This window comes from Pantherophis guttatus, chromosome 5 (assembly GCF_059756535.1).
Source record: "Pantherophis guttatus breed Tessera chromosome 5, ASM5975653v1, whole genome shotgun sequence".
NCBI lineage: Eukaryota > Metazoa > Chordata > Lepidosauria > Squamata > Colubridae > Pantherophis > Pantherophis guttatus.
Genome location: NC_142067.1, coordinates 68681478 through 68699335, shown reverse-complemented (window position 1 = coordinate 68699335; position 17858 = coordinate 68681478). Strand labels below are relative to the sequence as shown.

Below are 17858 nucleotides of genomic sequence, written 5' to 3'. Positions count from 1 at the left end.
CCAAGGTTCCTGCAGTTTTAACTCCCTCAATCACTTCTTCTCTGTTTGTAAGAATTAAGTCCAGTATGGCTGTCCCTCTAGTTCCCTCCTCTACCTTTTGGACAACAAAGTTATCAGCTAGGTTGGTTAGGAACCTATTTGATTTCTCAGTTGGTGCAGAATTAGTCTTCCAACTGATGTCAGGATAATTGAAGTCCCCCATTACTATTGTAGTGTGTTTCCTACATATATTTTTTAGTTGGTTAGCAAAAAGGATACCTTTTTTTTTTTTGCTTGATTGGGTGACCTATAATATACATCTATGACCATGTCATTCTTTTTTTCTTTTATATTGACCCATATGCATTCTAGAAGGTTTTCGTCTGGTTTCATGCATTTTTGTAGCAATATAGTGAACCTTTACATACAGTGCAACTCCACCTCCTCTTTTATGGGGCCTGGTTCTTTTGAACAGTTTGTATCCTTCTATCAGTATGTTCCAGTCATGGGTTTCATCCCACCAAGTTTCTGTTATTCCAACTATATCATATCTACCTTCATGTATTAATAGTTCAAGTTTACCCTGTTTGTTCCCCAGACTTTGTGCATTTGTATATAGGCACTTGAGATCTTTATGTCTGACTCTGGGTATGCCTCCTATGTCTCCTATATGGTATTTGTGTTTATCTTCCTTCCCATCCCTCCTTACTTCATTATTTGACTTGCTTTCTAGGGGTTTTTGCTTGAATTAGGTCCTAGAGATCCTAAAGATTGGTCACCCTCCCCCCTCAATTTTAGTTTAAAGCCCTCCTGAAACATTGAGCCAGTCGTTTTTCAGAAACATTCTCCCCAGTCTTTGTGAGTGCAGCTCATCATGGAGATATTACAGACCATGACCCAGAAGTCCATTTTATTTTGCGATACCAACCCTTTAGTCAGTGGTTCACTTCTTGAATTCTTTGTTCTCTTACTGAATGTTGTCTTTTCGTTGGCAGTGCAGATGGACAAACTACTTGTACACCTAAGTCCTTGACTTTCTTGCCTAGCTGCTCGTAATCACTCAATGTTGTTTTCAAGTCCTTTTTTGTGTCATTCGTTCCTACATGTAGTAGTAGAAAAGGGTAGTAATCTGTGGGTTTTATTATTTTGGTTAGGTTCTAAGCCACATCTTTGATTTTAGTTCCAGGGAGGCAGCATACCTCTCTGGATTGACTGTTTGGTCTACAGACGGCTGGTTCTGTTCCCTTGAGAATTGAATTTCCTATCACCAACACTCACCTTTTTTTTCCTAGGGAGGTTTGAGGTATTTTTCTATCTATCATAGAAGCATTTGATGGTGCTACCTTTTTAGGGATATTTAATTATATTTCTTTTCTATGCATATTTTCTTCCAGGGAGAGTCCATGAAATCGATTGCTTAGCACCAGTGGGGCTGCATCAAAGTGGGTTGGGTTGGACAGGGGTTTTATACTAGGTTTGTGTTTTTTTCTATGAGTGACATGTTTCCATCTGTCTTCTTCATCTAGGGGGTCAATTCTTTTGACCCCTTAGATTTCCTTTGTCATATTAAATTTAAATTTCCTTTGTCATATGCTCAGGAACATTAGTATTCATTTATAGACTGTCTAGAACATTATTAGCAGAATAAATTGGTAATGAATGCAAATTATCCTTGATGGACAAATATATTCTCACATTCATTCAGTATTGATCATAAAGCACTAAAGTTGGGTTTAGTAATATTCTAAATTAGTGCTTTTTCCTTCATTACCCAAAACTGCTTATCAAAGGTCCTTTTTCTCAATATAGGTAAAACACTTTCAGTTAATTTAAATGCCCCTGTTGTTATTGTATAATAGGTTCATGTTTCATCCCCCCAAAAAACAAGTTTTACAAATTTTAGATAATTTACCTAGATTTGGGAAATTCTGATTTAGATATAGATATCCATTTATCCTATACATTGAGTAAAATATATGATGAAAGAATGAGAAAAATAGTTTCTCTTATACGCTAAAGCTCCTAGCAGGTTATGCTTGCAAAATGCTCTGTTATGCTCTGGCATGTTTGCCTTCTTTTAGGCATTTATATCTCTAATACCATCTGTGTTTAATAATAGAATTTCATAGCAAATGCAGTGGAACTTTAAAATGTTAAGGTCTTTAAGAACTGATGTTTTAAGAACTGAAGTCAGCTACATAATTACAGATTAACAGAGTAATTCTGTCTCTATCTCTATCTCTGTGTCTCTGTCTCTTTTTTCTCTCTCTCTCTCATACGCACACTGTAGCAGGCCTGTAATCAAGGCCACTGTAATGGCCTTAAAGGACAAGGGAATAGCTGCTACTAAGGCACCAGTCTATTAGCACTCCAGGTAGATCAGATAGGAAACACAACCAGATGAGCTAATTCTACTTAATGATAAGGATACGTTAACATAATCTTGAAAATCTGATAGTACAAATCTGGTGCCTCTTTTCTGAGGAGATGGAGGTTGCTTTCTGAGTTTATTTCTCTGCCCATTATGCATTCTGAAGGCTATGCCCTCTCTTATCTGATCATTTCCTATCCAGCATATTTTTCTCTCCCATCTCCCAAGGTCATTTTCACATACAGTTAACAGGGTCGGAAAAGAGGAACTTGTGCCAAGAATTTTTTTGGAGAAAACATCTAAGATAAGCCACTCCTTAGTGTCACATAAAGATAAAATAAAATGGGAAGTACATTCAGACTTGCAAGGTTCTACTACTATATCTATTACAGTAAAAGTAGTCCTAACCTATATGGCATCTATCTTGTTGGTTCCCCCACCCCTCCCTCACACACATACACTGAACATACTAGGTTAAAATTGTACCTGATAGATTATTTCCTTATAGTTAATTTTTGTAAATAATTAACAAATGTAGAGTTTGCATATTCTTCTGTTAATTTTCCAGTTATGCAGTAATGATCAAAATTGTTTATTCATTCATTTAAGTGTTTGACTGGTGGAAAAAATGGAGGTATTCATTGCACTGATGTAACCAATGCCAGTAGGACAATGTTGTTTAACATTCATTCATTAGAGTGGGATGATGAGCTCTGCAAGTAAGTAACTTATTTCTACATATTTGAAATAACAGGTTTTATTGTATGCCTCCCAGAGTCACTTTGTATGAGATTGGCGGCCATATAAATTTGACAATTGTTTAACATGTTAGATTAAAACCTTAATCTGGTTTTCTTGAAAATAAGAATTTTTACAGCAGAATAATTAATTTTAACAACTGTTAAAATTAACAGCTTATTGCCCTCAGAACTTTCTTGGAGAGAACCATTGCAAAGATGGCTCACTAGAGTCACTGAGCCATCTGCTCTTTTATTGTTGCCTTTAGAACAAGGGTGTCAAACTGGCGGCCTGCAGGCTGTGTGCATCATGCGTAGGTCACGCCCACCCCAGCTCTGCAAAGGGGAAGAACATTGTGAAACGTCATGTAACGGCAGTGTGACGCCACAAGTTTGACACCCATGCTTTAGAAGGACACTCAGATTATGTTTATCAGTGTCACCTGGAAAAATCTCCAGGTAGAGAGCACAATTTCTACACTGCTATCTGCTATATCCTTTCAGTTTGCCTAGTTCTATCCCTTTCTTTGTTCTATTTGCCTTCTAGCTAAAGACATTGATTCTGGCCCCTTTGATTATTATTAACAGTCCAATGTTCCTGGAGCCAGGCAATACATGCTAAATTGCAATTTTATATCTTTTCATGGCTACCCAACACCTTGATGGGCTATGAATGTGCACTAGCTGATCTCAAACAGCAGACCATTGATTTAGAGCTGCAAGCGGACTTTCCAGCTTTACCCAGAAACACTTGTTTAGCTTTTTTGCATATATAGCCAGCTGGATATCTCAGTAGCATAACAATCCCAAAATTCAGAAGGACCTTTTCCTTAGCCAGATTCAATGTCCTCTCAACAGCCATTACTGAAGGAAGATAGCAAAATATCCCTTTGAAGCAGAGTCTATGTCCATATGGTGGAGGAATAATTGAATCAATAGATTATTGTATTGCCTCTCTATGCAAGTGCTCGCCAGGAATTATTATTTCCACTCTTTACAAAACATATGCCCATTACAATTTGTTTTTTTTCAAGATAAATCTGATTTTATTTCCTTGACCACAGCCAAGTACTGTGCTATAGTCTGCATAATGCATCATAGTATTAACTCTAGCCTTTTTTTATATATTTTAGAATAACTATATTTTTCCTTTTATCTTAAATGACTCTTCTGTTTTATTGCTGGTCTATGACCAAATAAAGATTTCTTCTACATTTTTATCTTTTATATGGGTGTGTGTGTGTGTGTGTGTGTGTGTGTGTGTGTGTGTGTGTGTATACCAAGGTAAATTTTGTATTGCTGTTTTCTATAAATATAGAATTTCAAATAATAAATGATTTGATTTAATCTGAAATGTTTCCAAATGTATCAGAAATATTACAAAAAATGAAAAGAAGTGAAAACTTTTTATTTTTACCAGCAAGGAAGAATTCACACTAACGTTTTAAAAATACTTTTAGTTTTTTTGAAATTCCCATGGAAATGCTTCCCAAAGTGAGAAGTTCCTCAGAAATCTATGGATTACTGGTATGTATGTAAATGTTAAGCAAATAGTTTTACTTAATTGATATTGCATGTATGATTTCTACTTGGTAGCTCATGTAAGTTGAAATATATTTTATGAAACAAGTTTTATCTAACAGGGAGAATATTATTACCATTATTTATTTATTTGAATTTATAAGCTGCTGAACTCCAATGGACTCTGGACAAAACTGGACAAACCATAAAAACAAATAAAAACATTAAATCAATCAGATAGCCTAGACTGAAATAATCTTACATACCACATAGACAGGAACCCTACACAAACAATAATACATCAAAGCCAGGTTTTCCAATCTATTGTGAGCCTCCCAGAGTCATTGAGAGTTGGGTATCATACAAGTTCAGTAAATTATTATTATTATAAAAATCCTCAAGAATAAGTTTAGAGGACTTAAATAACGTTTTTGCTTTTCTGTCTTATGAAAGTTTTTTTTTTTGTCTTATGAAGTTACTGCTTTCTGTGAATTGTATATATGTATTCATTTTTTTAAAAAAAGATAAAAAATTAGGTGTGCTATTGTTGTTTACTTAAATCAATTCCAAAGGACCTATATATACAGTATATATACTGATAAACACTGTAAGGATTGTGTGAGTTGCCTAGGTATAAGGTTTTCAGTTCCAATGTTTGCTATATCACCTCTAATATCTCAGTGTAAATGTGAGACTCTCATATGAATAAATAGTGTGTCACTAGTTAAATCCAGAAAAGTATATGACACAATGAAAATCTATTTTGTCAAATGAGTCTGGGAAGCTCATAACAAAATTGAGTTGGCATGTTTCCAGTAGCATGATCTTGTTTTATTAATCATTACAGCTATTTGAAACTTACATGTCATGGGTTCTTATTTTTGAACTTACATTTTAAGTGAAATAGGGTCATTCCATGTCAAGTGGTCTGGGGCTCCCAGATCGACCATCACTGATTTTGATTAAATTTGGTGTGAACATGCACACACGTCCCCAATGAACATTGGTAAAGTGTTATGTTTGCCGATGCAATACTTGCGGAGATATAGTCATTGGTATGATCCCATGCCATAGCCTTCGACAGTATGACTCTGAGATTTCAGCAACTTTGAGACATAATATCTCCAGCAATATTTTGTTGAGCAAAATAAAACATGGCCATCTTATACAACTTGTTGTGCTCTATTAAACAAAAGAATAAAAACATTCTCATGAGCGATCGCCATCTAGATAATTGGGAGCAAAGTTGGCCGAAAATGACTGTGGCACAAAAAAAGGGTAAAGTTTGGCATCTTATATCTCTGGAAGAAAAGGTATGAGAATCGTGAAACCTTGTGCGTAATAACCTAGCAACATAAGGTTGTTGAATATAACATTTCATTCTCCTACTGCTTTCCAATATTTCACAAATTGAGTGTAAAGTTGACTGTTTTTGTAAAAATGCCAAAAATAGGGTATTTTCAGCCCGCTTTTACAAAAAAGGACCTTCAGGAAACTCTGTTAAATCATTCTCATTAGAAAGAGCATGTTTCAAAACTCCTAAAAAAGTAGAGTTGGTGTTTCATCACTGACGTATAAAGCCCTAAAAATAGGGACAAAGTGGAGGACGTTGCTATGGCAGCGTCACATGCATTCTATTGTTTTGTCTTGATTTATATAGACATCATTACTACTATTATATTGGTCCATGGTGACATTATCACTACCAGTTCAGGCACTTGACCCAGCAACCCCGTCACCATAGGGAGCACACCTGATAGCCATGCAATACCAGCCACGGGTGGGTTTCTTGGTTCATGTTCCAAAGCCTTGTCTGGGTATCTGTCCAGTTCCCAAGCTGCCAATTGAGTAGCTTATCCTAGGTTCCCAAGCCTAAAGTGGGTATCTTATATGGTTTCCAAGCTGAAGCCCATACTGTTCGTATGAACTGCCAAATTCCAACGATCACTTATTTATTATTGAATTTATGCGCCACGTTCTTTAGCATCACTTATGGGAATTGATACTGTTGACCTGACGATGTAACTGACGGTGCTGGAAGCACACAAATAAGATGTGGTTCTGGAACCCAACAAACATCTTGTCTTTCATCCAATAAAATGAATGAGCAGGGGCTTGCGGATGCATAAATGTTACCAATGCATCATTTTATTCAATCAAAATTTCCATGACTTTGCCTACCCACCATTTTTTGTCATAAATGCAGGCAACATAACAACCGGGAAATCAGTCGGCCAATTTTAAATTTGGATCGACAGTATTGGACATTTTGGCCACAAAGTTAATCGTGTCATTTGAAACTTTGCTGACAAAAATTGAATTTGAATCAACTGGCACAAACTGGTGATGATCTCTTGTGCCAGCTATTGTGCTGCTAACTTTCCATCTTTCTTCTTGCAGCATCCTGCTTTCTTCGATTTCTTCTTTCGGAACGTATATATATTTAAGTCCGTGAATGTTTCACCATGTGATTTTGTTTCACCAAATCACCATGTGATGGAGTTGGCAGCACGACTAAATGTTTGGCTGCTCAAGCCAGCCTCCAGCGACCATCAACCAACCAAATACTGACGCCGACAGATCTATTCAACTCTTGCAACAATAACATTCACGAAACGTCCTCCAAATTGTCTCTATTTTTAGGGCTTTATACGTCAGTGATGAAACACCAACTCTACTTTTTTAGGGGGGGTTGAAACATGCTCTTTCTAATGAGAATGATTTAACAGAGTTTCTAGAAAGTCCTTTTTTGTAAAAACGGACTGAAAATACACTATTTTTGGCATTTTTACAAAAATAGTCAACTTTACACTCAATTTGTGAAGTATTGGAAAGCAGTAGGAGAATGAAATTTTATATTCGACAACCTTGTGTTGCTAGGTTATCACACACAAAGTTTCACAATTCTCATACCTTTTCTTCCAGAGATATAAGAAGCCAAACTTTACCCTTTTTTCGCGCCACAGTCATTTTTGGCCAACTTTGCTCCCAATTATCTAGATGGCGATCACTCATGAGAATGTTTTTATTATTTTGTTTAATAGAGCACAACAAGTTGTACAAGATGGCCATGTTTTGTTTCGCTCAACAAAATATTGCCGGAGATATTATGTCTCAAAGTTGCTGAAATCTCAGAGTCATACTGTCGAAGGCTGTGGTATGGGATCATACCAATGACTATATCTCCATAAATATTGCATCGGCAAACATAACACTTTACCAATGTTCATTGGGGACGTGTGTGCATGTTCATACCAAATTTCATCAAAATCTGTGATGGTCACCCTGGGCACTTTACTGAAATCTGACCACTTGACATGGAATGACCCAATAACAATAAACTAATAACATTTACTTGATTAAGCAATGTTTGCTTTACTTAAAGATGAATGTTAACTTTATTTTTGTTGAGTACAGCTTCTTGGCTGTATTAATATGCAAATGTTGGACATTTGCCTATTTCTTTGACAGTTATTTTTAACTATTTAAAGCATTCAAATTGCTATGTGTAAAGAGTTTGGGTATATAGTCAGTGACTTAAGTAATGTTTAGGCTATTCTTATCTCATATATTTCATTGCAAGATCTTTGGGGGAAGATGGCAAAAATAATTTTGCAAAACTGAAATGCTGAGCAAAAGTAGTGATTGCTTGATAATGTTTTCAGCTTTTAAAGGAACAGCAGATACTTTTAAAAAAATCCCTTTAATACAAATTGTTGTACAAAGTAGCTAAAACTTTCATATTAAAACTTCCAAAACTTAATGTTTTGCTACAGGAGGAATTATTGAATGCACATCTTATTCATAGAGTTATAGGAATTGGAAAAACACAGTCTCTACTATGACCATCCTCTTTTGACCATAACTGCTGAAAACTGAAAGTCAAGTTTTCAGTATTTGATAGTAGAGAGATACATGAATATTATAGTGTAAACAATAAAATATATTTGTAACAGTTTTTTAAAAAATTAAAATAACTCCCTCTAAAACCTTACCCCAGCCACACATACAGTAGGTCCATCTATTTTGTCTTTAGTGCCTTTAAAAATGTCAAATGGGGTTCTTAATATTTAAAATGTTATGCATACACACACAACACATATACATCCATTCTAATCAAATAGGATCCCTAGCATTGAAAAATATCTGATGATGTCTTACTTAAATAAGCATCCCACTTAGCTCCCCCATCTTTCTATCACATCTCTACTGCTGCTACTTACCCCTGCTGCCACCACTGCAGGTATGCCTCATCAACAGTCAGAGGAAGAAACAGTGAAGTTTAGCTGGGTACAGTAGGGGTAAACAGCAGTGGCAGAGTGCAAAATAGCCAAACTCAGAGATTGTTGGGAAGTTCAGCAATTGAAACACGGCTGTCATAAATGCAGGTGGGCTGCCAAGCACTCAAATTTTGATCATGTGACTACCGGGATGCTTCAATATCATTGGAATGTGTGTGTGTGTGTGTGTGTGTGTGTGTGTAAAAATTTCCCCTACCGGTTCTGTGGGCATGGCTTGTTGGGGGAAGGTCATGTGACTGGGTGGGCATGGCCAACTTGACATCACTCACATCAAGGGGCTCCTCACCAGCCCCTCCCCTCCCGTGTTGCGAATGGCAGAAAAATGGGGAGGGGAATATTCCTGCCTACCAACCTTCCCTCAGTCTGTGCTGAGATTGAGGAATGGATGACAGGCAGGAAAATCCCCTTCCCCATTTTCCTGCCTTTCATGAAAACGGCTCCATTCCAACTGCTCCCCCTGTCCCCCTCCCTCTTGAGGACTACTTTAAAAGGACAGGCTGCAGCAGCTCCTTTGTGAATGGAGGGAGAAAAGTTAGGATTTTCTCTGCTGCATTTAACGTTGAATTCTGTGGCAGAGAGAATGCTAACTTTTCTCCCTCCATTCAGAACGGAGCTGCTGCTCCCTTTATGGTTCTCTCCCAGCCCCCTCCCTCCTGGGGACTACCTTTTTTTTAATCAAGTTTTATTGATTTTTTTCTTTCATACCCACCCACATATTTTATGAACAGAGTATTGACCATATCTTATCTTATACAACTTGTCATATCCAAATACATTTTACATAGTTACAGTTTCTGCCAAAATATTTTTCCCTACTTTTTTATCTTATCTTAATACTTCTATGCTTATTGTATAAACAACATCATCTTCTACCCTCAAATTCTAATTTCTCCATTGTTAATCATATATATATTCTCTTTTAACTTTCATATTAATTCATTCTTCATCCTAATAAATTTGAACAGGGACAGGCTGCAGCAGCTCCCTTGTGAATGGAGGGAGAAAAGTTAGCATTCTCTCTGCTGCATTTAACATTGAATTCTGTGGCAGAGAGAATGCTAACTTTTCTCCCTCCATTCAGAATGGAGCTGCTGCTCCCTTTATGGTTCCCTTCCGGCCCCCTCCCTCCTGGTGACTATCTTAAAGGGACAGACTGCAGCAGCTCCGTTCTGAATGGAGGGAGAAAAGTTAGCATTCTCTTTGCTGCATTTAACATTGAATTCTGTGGAATATCGAGTGGCCGGAAGAGGTGAGCGGTGACTGGCCGAGCGTGGGTGGGGCCAATGAGGGGATTAGTCAAGGTCTCACATGGAAAAACAACATGTCCCTGGTGATTGGCAAGGCCCAACAGAGACTTGATTTCCTTAGAGTCCTGTGAAAAAAAATGGCTGATGACCTTTCTATCAGTCCATGATAGAAAGTATCCTCACATACTGCATTACGGTATGGTACGCTGGTTTAACTGCTGCGGACAGTAAGGCACTACAGAGAGTGATCAATTTGGCACAAGAAACCAATACAATTTCGTTGTATACATGATGTACAATGGCAATAAAGGCTATATTATATTTTGTTCAGCACCATTGTACAGTTAATGGTAATTAAACTAGCAGGTTTTAAAATTATGAACTTGTTTATGTCTCTTCATCTTTCTCATTACCTATTTTGCTGGCAATAGAAAATCTCTCCTATCCTGGTGAGTAGAATTTTGTTAGGATACAGCCAGTTTACATCTTCATTCATCTTGCTTAGATATAGTGCATTTCTTCAGGGAAAGTTCTTCTTTGTCATAATGAAATCTTCTCCTCAAAGTTTAATTACAATTGAAGTTCAGTTGACCACTTTGCACCAGTTTAAAAGATTAGAAAAATGAGAGTAACGATTATATAGTTTCTGGCTAGAAATGTATTTAGAGCAGAGAAAGTTTTTTTTTTTTAAACCAGTGGTAGCTTAAAAAATAAAGATATCCCTGAATGGAAATGCACTGGCTACATTTTATGCATGGCTCACTAAGCTGATCACTGCTGTTGAGAGTGCATGTGCACATATAATATTTGAAAAGAAAAGCTATTTTTGTCTCAGTGATGTAGCTATTTGCTAAATGTCTATACTTTTGCCTGTTTTCAAGAACATAATAGTATTACTCTCCAAGTTCCTGGATAATAGTTTCAGAGCATGACCGTTGAATATAAGACCTATTCTTCCACTTCTGTATAATAATAGGCACTGATCTCTATTTGTGAAGCATGGTATTTACCTTTTTTTACTGTAGCCTCAAAGATTACTTGAATTCAAATGATGTCTGCTTTTGAATTGGGTAGGCTCCAGGCTGCTTCCTAGATGCCATTTGTGGATTTCCAGTATCTTGAGAACATGCCACTAAGATTTAATGGCAAAAATCTTTTATCATGATGTAAACACGGTGGCTCAGTGGCTAAGACACTGAGCTTGTCAATCGAAAGGTCGGCAATTCAGCAGTTCGAATACCTAGTGCTGCGTAATGGGGTAAGCTCCCGTTACTTGTCCCAGCTTCTGCCAACCTAGCAGTTCGAAAGCACGTAAAAAATTCAAGTAGAAAAATAGGGACCACCTTTGGTGGGAAGGTAACAGCATTCCGTGCGCCTTCGGTGTTTAGTCATGCCAGCCACATGACTACGGAGACGTTTTTGGACAGTGCTGACTCTTTGGCTTTGAAATGGAGATGGGCACCGCCCCCTAGAGTCAGGAACGACTAGCACATATGTACGAGGGGAACCTTTACCTTTACCTTAATGTGAAGCTGTTTTCATTTCTAGGAGTAGTGTAAGAATGAGAATAGCTGTAAGTTTGCTCCCCAGAACCCAAATTTTGCCTTTGTTTTTACTGGTGATGTTCAGGATTTTAGCTCCATTTCTGCAGCTCCAAAGGGTTTTCTCTTTCCTCCCTGCACATGGGAAATCTTTTGGCAGGCTGAGAAAGGGAACTGAAACCTTCACTTGCAACATTCTCTGCTGGTTTCCCCATTGACTTTCTAGGAAAGATAGCAGAGAATATTACAGTTGGTGATCAATGATCGGGAGTACTTGGCAACTGGTTGCAAGTGCTAACAATTTGCCAAACACCCATGGGTGTGCAAAAGCATTCTTTCCCAAGCTGTCAATTTGAGTGATCATTAAGTGACCAATCATTAGGCAAGGGCTAAATCCAGGATTCAGTTTTTTCCCACCATTCCTTAAGCATAAGTTTATCATGCTTAATGAAGCTACAGGGAACTATACTTCAGCAACATTTGAAGGAAGATAGATGTGTCCCTCATCGTTGTGCCACATATGTGGGATTCTCAGGACATCTCCAATGTAGTGGAGAACCTAATATGTCTGCCAGATGACAATTTTCTCTGTTTCCCCTATTATTTTTATTTGCATTTCTGCTAACAATTTTACATTTTTTATTTTAATTTGCTTATGAGCTATAAGCAATCATATTCTAATTGTACATTATTTTCCTTATTTGTAAACTAGTTGAAAACAGCATAATATTTTTTTTAAATTACTCTTTTGGCAGAGTTCTGGAGCTTTGACTGGTGTGCCAATTTCTGGGGTGAGTTTCCTAAATAAAGCTATGATATTTTAATATAATTTTTGCCAAGTATTAGAATCTTCAACCATATCTACTGTGTTTCCCCGAAAATAAGACCCTGTCTTATATTTTTTTTTAACCCTGAAATAAGCACTTGGCCTTATTGCCATGCGCTCAAAAGCCCAATTGGGCTTATTATCAGGGGATGTCTAATTTTGGGAGAAACAGGGTATTTGATATAACTTATTTTATTAAAAGTTAATTTAATAAGAAAATAAAAAAGTAACATGTGCATCCTTAGAGTGTGACAAAAAATATAGTAATTATTTATGTTATATTTATTTATTTATTTATTTGTTTGTTTCCATTTCTATACCGCCCTTCTCCAATAGGACTCAGGGTGGTGAACAGCCAGAGTAAAAAACAGAACATACAAAATTAAAAAAAAACAGTTTAAAATGATTAAATATTTTTGGCCGTAATTTAAAAACAACCCAATTTAAAATTAGTTTAAAATTTAACTCAAGCCAGCCCAGCTAGTTGAAATAAATAAGTTTTCAGGGCCCGACGAAAAATCCGGAGATCTGTTATTGTACGTATCTCTGGGGGGAGGTTGTTCCAGAGGGTGGGCGCAGCCACAGAGAAGGCTCTCCCCCTGGGGGTTACCAGCTGACATTGTCTGGCAGACGGCACCCTGAGGAGGCCCACTCTGTGCGAGCGTACTGGCCGGTGGGAGGCTATTGGTGGCAGAAGGCGGTCTCGTAAATACCCCAGCCCTAAGCCATGGAGCGCTTTGAAGGTGGTCACCAACACCTTGAAGCGCACCCGGAAGACCACTGGGAGCCAGTGCAGCTTGCGCAGGAGAGGTGTCACATGGGAGTGCCCCGTCGCCCCATAATCTCCCGCGCGGCCGCGTTCTGGGCCAGCTGGAGCCTCCGGGTGCACCCCAGGGGGAGCCCCATGTAGAGAGCGTTGCAGTAGTCCAGGCAGGAAGTGACGAGTGCCTGAGTGACTGTGCGTAGGGAGTATTGATCTAGAAAGAGGCGTAACTGGCGTATCAGGCGAACCTGATAAAAAGCCCCCCTGGCCACGGCCGTCAAATGATCTTCTAAAGACAGCCGTGTGTCCAGGAGGACGCCCAAGTTACGAGCCCTCTCTGTGGGGGCGAGTGATTCGCCCCCAATAGCCAGCGATGGCGTCAGCTGGCTATATTGGGACGCCGGAAGCCACAGCCACTCGGTCTTGGAGGGGTTGAGTCGAAGCCTGTTTCTCCCCATCCAGGCCCGCACGGCCTCCAGGCACTGGGACATCACTTCAAGGGCATCGTTGGGGTGGCCTGGGGTGGAGATGTACAGCTGGGTGTCATCAGCGTACTGATGGAACTCCACCCCGAAGCCACGGATGATCTCACCCAGCGGCTTTACATAAATGTTGAACAGAAGGGGCGAGAGGACCGACCCTTGTGGCACCCCACAAGCAAGGTGCCTCGGGGTCGACCACTGCCCCCCTGTCAACACAGATTGCGATCGGCCATATTTCCAGGTATAGATGTGGAACACATGAATTCATAAAAAATGACACACACACACACACACACATATGTGTGTGTGTGTGTGTGTGTGTATTTGTTTTCTGAGGTTTTGAGCAGCTCACCAGCTCAAATCCCCCTGCAACTCAGACTAACCCGAGCACAACCAAGCACCCACCCAAACAGAATACACCCCCATCCAATCAGAGCACAGCCAACCCTCCATCCAATCAGAGCACAGCCAAGCCCCTACCCAATCAGAACACACCTCCACCCAATCAGAACACAGCCAAGCTCCCACCCAATCAGTTCACACCCCCACTAGCAGTTAAAAGGAAGAAACAGCTGTGATCACACATTGCTCCTAGAAGCAGGAAGCCGAAAACACCAGCCTGAAGATGACGAATGAGACTTCGTCGAAACGTCGCCAAGACACTTCCAATTTTACGCGGGAAAACCCCGAATAACGAAAGACCTACATATATACATATATACATATACATATACATATACATATACATATACATATACATATACATATACATATACATATACATATACATATACATATACATATACATATATATATATATATATATATATATATATATATATATATATATATGTTTTCTTTTCTTTTCGTAGGCCTTTATGTGTATTTCTCTTTAGCCAGGTTCTTCCTACGTAAACCAAGATTTTTATGCAGCCCTAGTTCAGTGAAATCCCAATCCACTAGTTTCTAGGCTTTTTTTCTTAGTCTCCCAATGGGCAGCAGGGTGCTTGCTGCTGCCTGAAGAAAAAAAGCCTAGAAACTAGTGGATTGGGATTTCACTGAACTAGGGCTGCATAAAAATCTTGGTTTACGTAGGAAGAACCTGGCTAAAGAGAAATATATATATATATACATATACATATACATATATGTATGTATGTGTATATATGTATGTATGTATGTGTATATACATATATATATACGTATACACACACACACACACACACACACACACACACACACATATATATATACTGTATATATATAAAGTGTTTTTCTGTCGTGACACCTGGTCTAGCCCAACATGTGGGAGGGGGCATTCTGCTCCCTTTTGCCTTTCAGCTCCAATCCAGCAGCCCTCAAGCAGTCGCATTAATGACAAACCATTTTATATCAAATTTATATTTTGCTGATAAAGAAATAAAGGCAGACTAGTATAGATCTATTTCAAGCTTTTTAGCTTTCATCAGCTAGCCATACCCTTTCTCGGATTCAAACTTGGGCTTCCTGCATGTTAAGAAGGTTCATGGCTCATGGCTCATAATGTTAATTCAACTGCCTAACATGCAAAATATAAATTTGAGATTTTATATTTATATATATGTGTGTGTGTGTGTGTGTGTGTGTGTGTGTGTGTGTGTGTGTTTTTATATATATGTGTGTATTTGTCTTCTTAAGTTTTCGCAGGTGTGCATATGCAAAAAATTAAAATCTCGGGTGTTTTCCCGCGTCATTGTAAATAAGTTGGTTAAAATATTTAAAATCCTGGTTAAAATCCCACCTTAAAATCTTCTAAAAATCCTTACAGAGCACTCTGCAAGGTCCTTTAAAACCTCAGCTAAAATCCTACCAGTGACTTTAAAAGTTTTTCTTATAGCACGTTTCGACAGGCTCACAACCATGTCATCTTCAGGCTCTGTTTCATTTAGAAGCTATGGGTTATCTGTTGCGAGGTTGGAGCTGTCGCTTATCTATATTTGCTGCTGCTGACGTATGCTGGCTAGCCTGCAACTCTGTGTCCTGATTGGAGGACAGCAGTTTTTCTTCCTGCTTCCTCATCCTAGCTGCTTGGATGAGGCACATGTACAAATAGAGCTTAAGACCCTCACAGAAGTATTAATGGAAAATGGGTTCCACGAAAATAGAATTAGAACTATAATCCAGCAAGGGACAGTACGACAGACCCAAGAAGAAGAACAGAATATGGGAACTGCCAACCTGCCCTATATAAAAGGGACCACCAATAAAATTAGTAAGATATTACGGAAACAAAAAATAAAAACTCTGTTCCGTACAGATAGAAAAATATTGATGATGGTGAGAAACCCTAAGGATAAAATTGAGTTGGAAAACCAGGAGATATACGAAGTGCCATGTGCCTCCTGTCAGTCATCTTATATTGGACAGACAAATAGATGAATAAGTGTGCATTTAGAAGAACATAAAAATGCAGTGAGGAAAGAAGAGCAAACTTCTTATTTGGTACAACACATGAAAGCCACGGGACACAATATTGATTTTAATAAAACCAGAACAGTGGCAAAAGAGGAACATCTCAACAAAAGAATAATCAGAGAGGCTATCGAAATTGAAAAGAGGCCGCAGAATATGAACAGACGAGACGACGCCTCTAGGTTATCAAGTATTTGGGGACCTGCACTGAGAGAAACTCGAGTGTTAACATCAGAAGAGAGGCAGAGATTCCAACAAGCAACCAGTGGTGTTGCAAGGCCTGCCAGAATTCTTCCCGCTCTGCAGAGGGTGGCTAGCAATAAGAAGAGAGAGAGGATTGAGCCAGAAGACAGGCTGAGATCTCAACTAACAATCAAGGGTACTGTGATGCCTACCAGAATCCTTTCCCCACTGCAGCAGACAGATAATAATAGAGAATCTGAGAAAGCTGGGCCTGTAACACGCAGGTAGGAGGAGGAAACAGGAAGAAAAACTGCTGTCCTCCAATCAGGACACAGAGTTGCAGGCTAGCCAGCATACGTCAGCAGCAGCAAATATAGATAAGCGACAGCTCCGACCTCGCAACAGAGAACCCATAGCTTCTAAATGAAACAGAGCCTGAAGATGACAGGGTTGTGAGCCTGTCGAAACGTTGCTATAAGAAAAACTTTTAAAGTCACTGGTAGGATTTTAGCTGAGGTTTTAAAGGACCTTGCAGAGTGCTCTGTAAGGATTTTTAGAAGATTTTAAGGTGGGATTTTAACCAGGATTTTAAATATTTTAACCAACTTATTTACAATGACGCGGGAAAACACCTGAGATTTTAATTTTTTGCATATATGTGTATGTGTGTGTGTGTGTGTGTGTGTGTGTGTGTGTGTGTGTGTGTGTGTATAATGTTAAAATCTCGGGTGTTTTCCCGCATCATTTAAAAGTCTGTTAGTTAAAATGCTTAAAATCCTGGCTAAGATCTCAGCTCAAAATCCTCCAAAATCCCAACAAAACACTTTGTAAGGTCTTTTAAAACTCTGGCTAAAATCCTAACCAACACTTTAAAGATTTGGCAACGTTTCGACAAGCTCTCTACCTTGTCATCTTCTGGCCTTTATTATCAGTTTAGAAGTTGTGGGTCCTGTTTCATTATCTATATGCATACTATTTGATTCTTATAAGAAATATTCACAAATTTATAAAGCTAATTTAAGGAATTATACTCCTTAAGAATATAATGCAAAATCTTGTCATATAAATTGGATGTCCACAAACAATTATGTTTGCAAGTTGACAAAATATAATGTTCTAAACGTTTGTCTATCAAGTTTCTAATTATCTAGGTCATGGTTGTCCCAAAGGTGCTTTTTCAAGAGGCAACTGGACATTCTGGGGTTTTTTTTGAAGACGTTTCGCCTCCCCCTGGTCCACTGGTTTAAAAAGAGGGGTCAAAATTGAACAGCCTCTCTCAACAGAGGGGGAGGGATATGACATAATCTATGTCCAGTCTACAACACAGTTCTACGACAGTTCCAAGAAGGCTCCACATCCATTTGCAACACTCAGGTGATGCTGATGAGACAGATAAACCTCCAGGTGGCCTTCATCATTGGCATCCTTCAGTCTCAAAAGATTATGGTATCGTGCT

The 17858-nt window shown here is 38.6% G+C and overlaps 1 protein-coding gene across 7 annotated transcripts in view; it reads left to right on the top strand.

Annotated features, from left to right (window-relative positions):
* Positions 1-17858, top strand: part of GK (glycerol kinase) — a 107496-nt gene that overhangs the window by 44788 nt on the left and 44850 nt on the right. For 3 of the 7 annotated variants that reach the window (XR_015728238.1, XM_034423789.3, XM_034423783.2), the window contains exons 7-10: positions 2960-3069; positions 4548-4614; positions 10588-10605; positions 12453-12488. Coding sequence is in view for 5 of the 7 variants with exons in the window: in XM_034423789.3 (XP_034279680.1) it covers positions 2960-3069; positions 4548-4614; positions 10588-10605; positions 12453-12488 (231 nt within the window). In the remaining 2 variants the exon portion in view is untranslated. The remainder of the gene's footprint in view (positions 1-2959; positions 3070-4547; positions 4615-10587; positions 10606-12452; positions 12489-17858) is intronic. The other 4 variants (XR_015728239.1, XM_087871327.1, XM_034423784.2 and 1 more) reach the window with 2 other exon arrangements.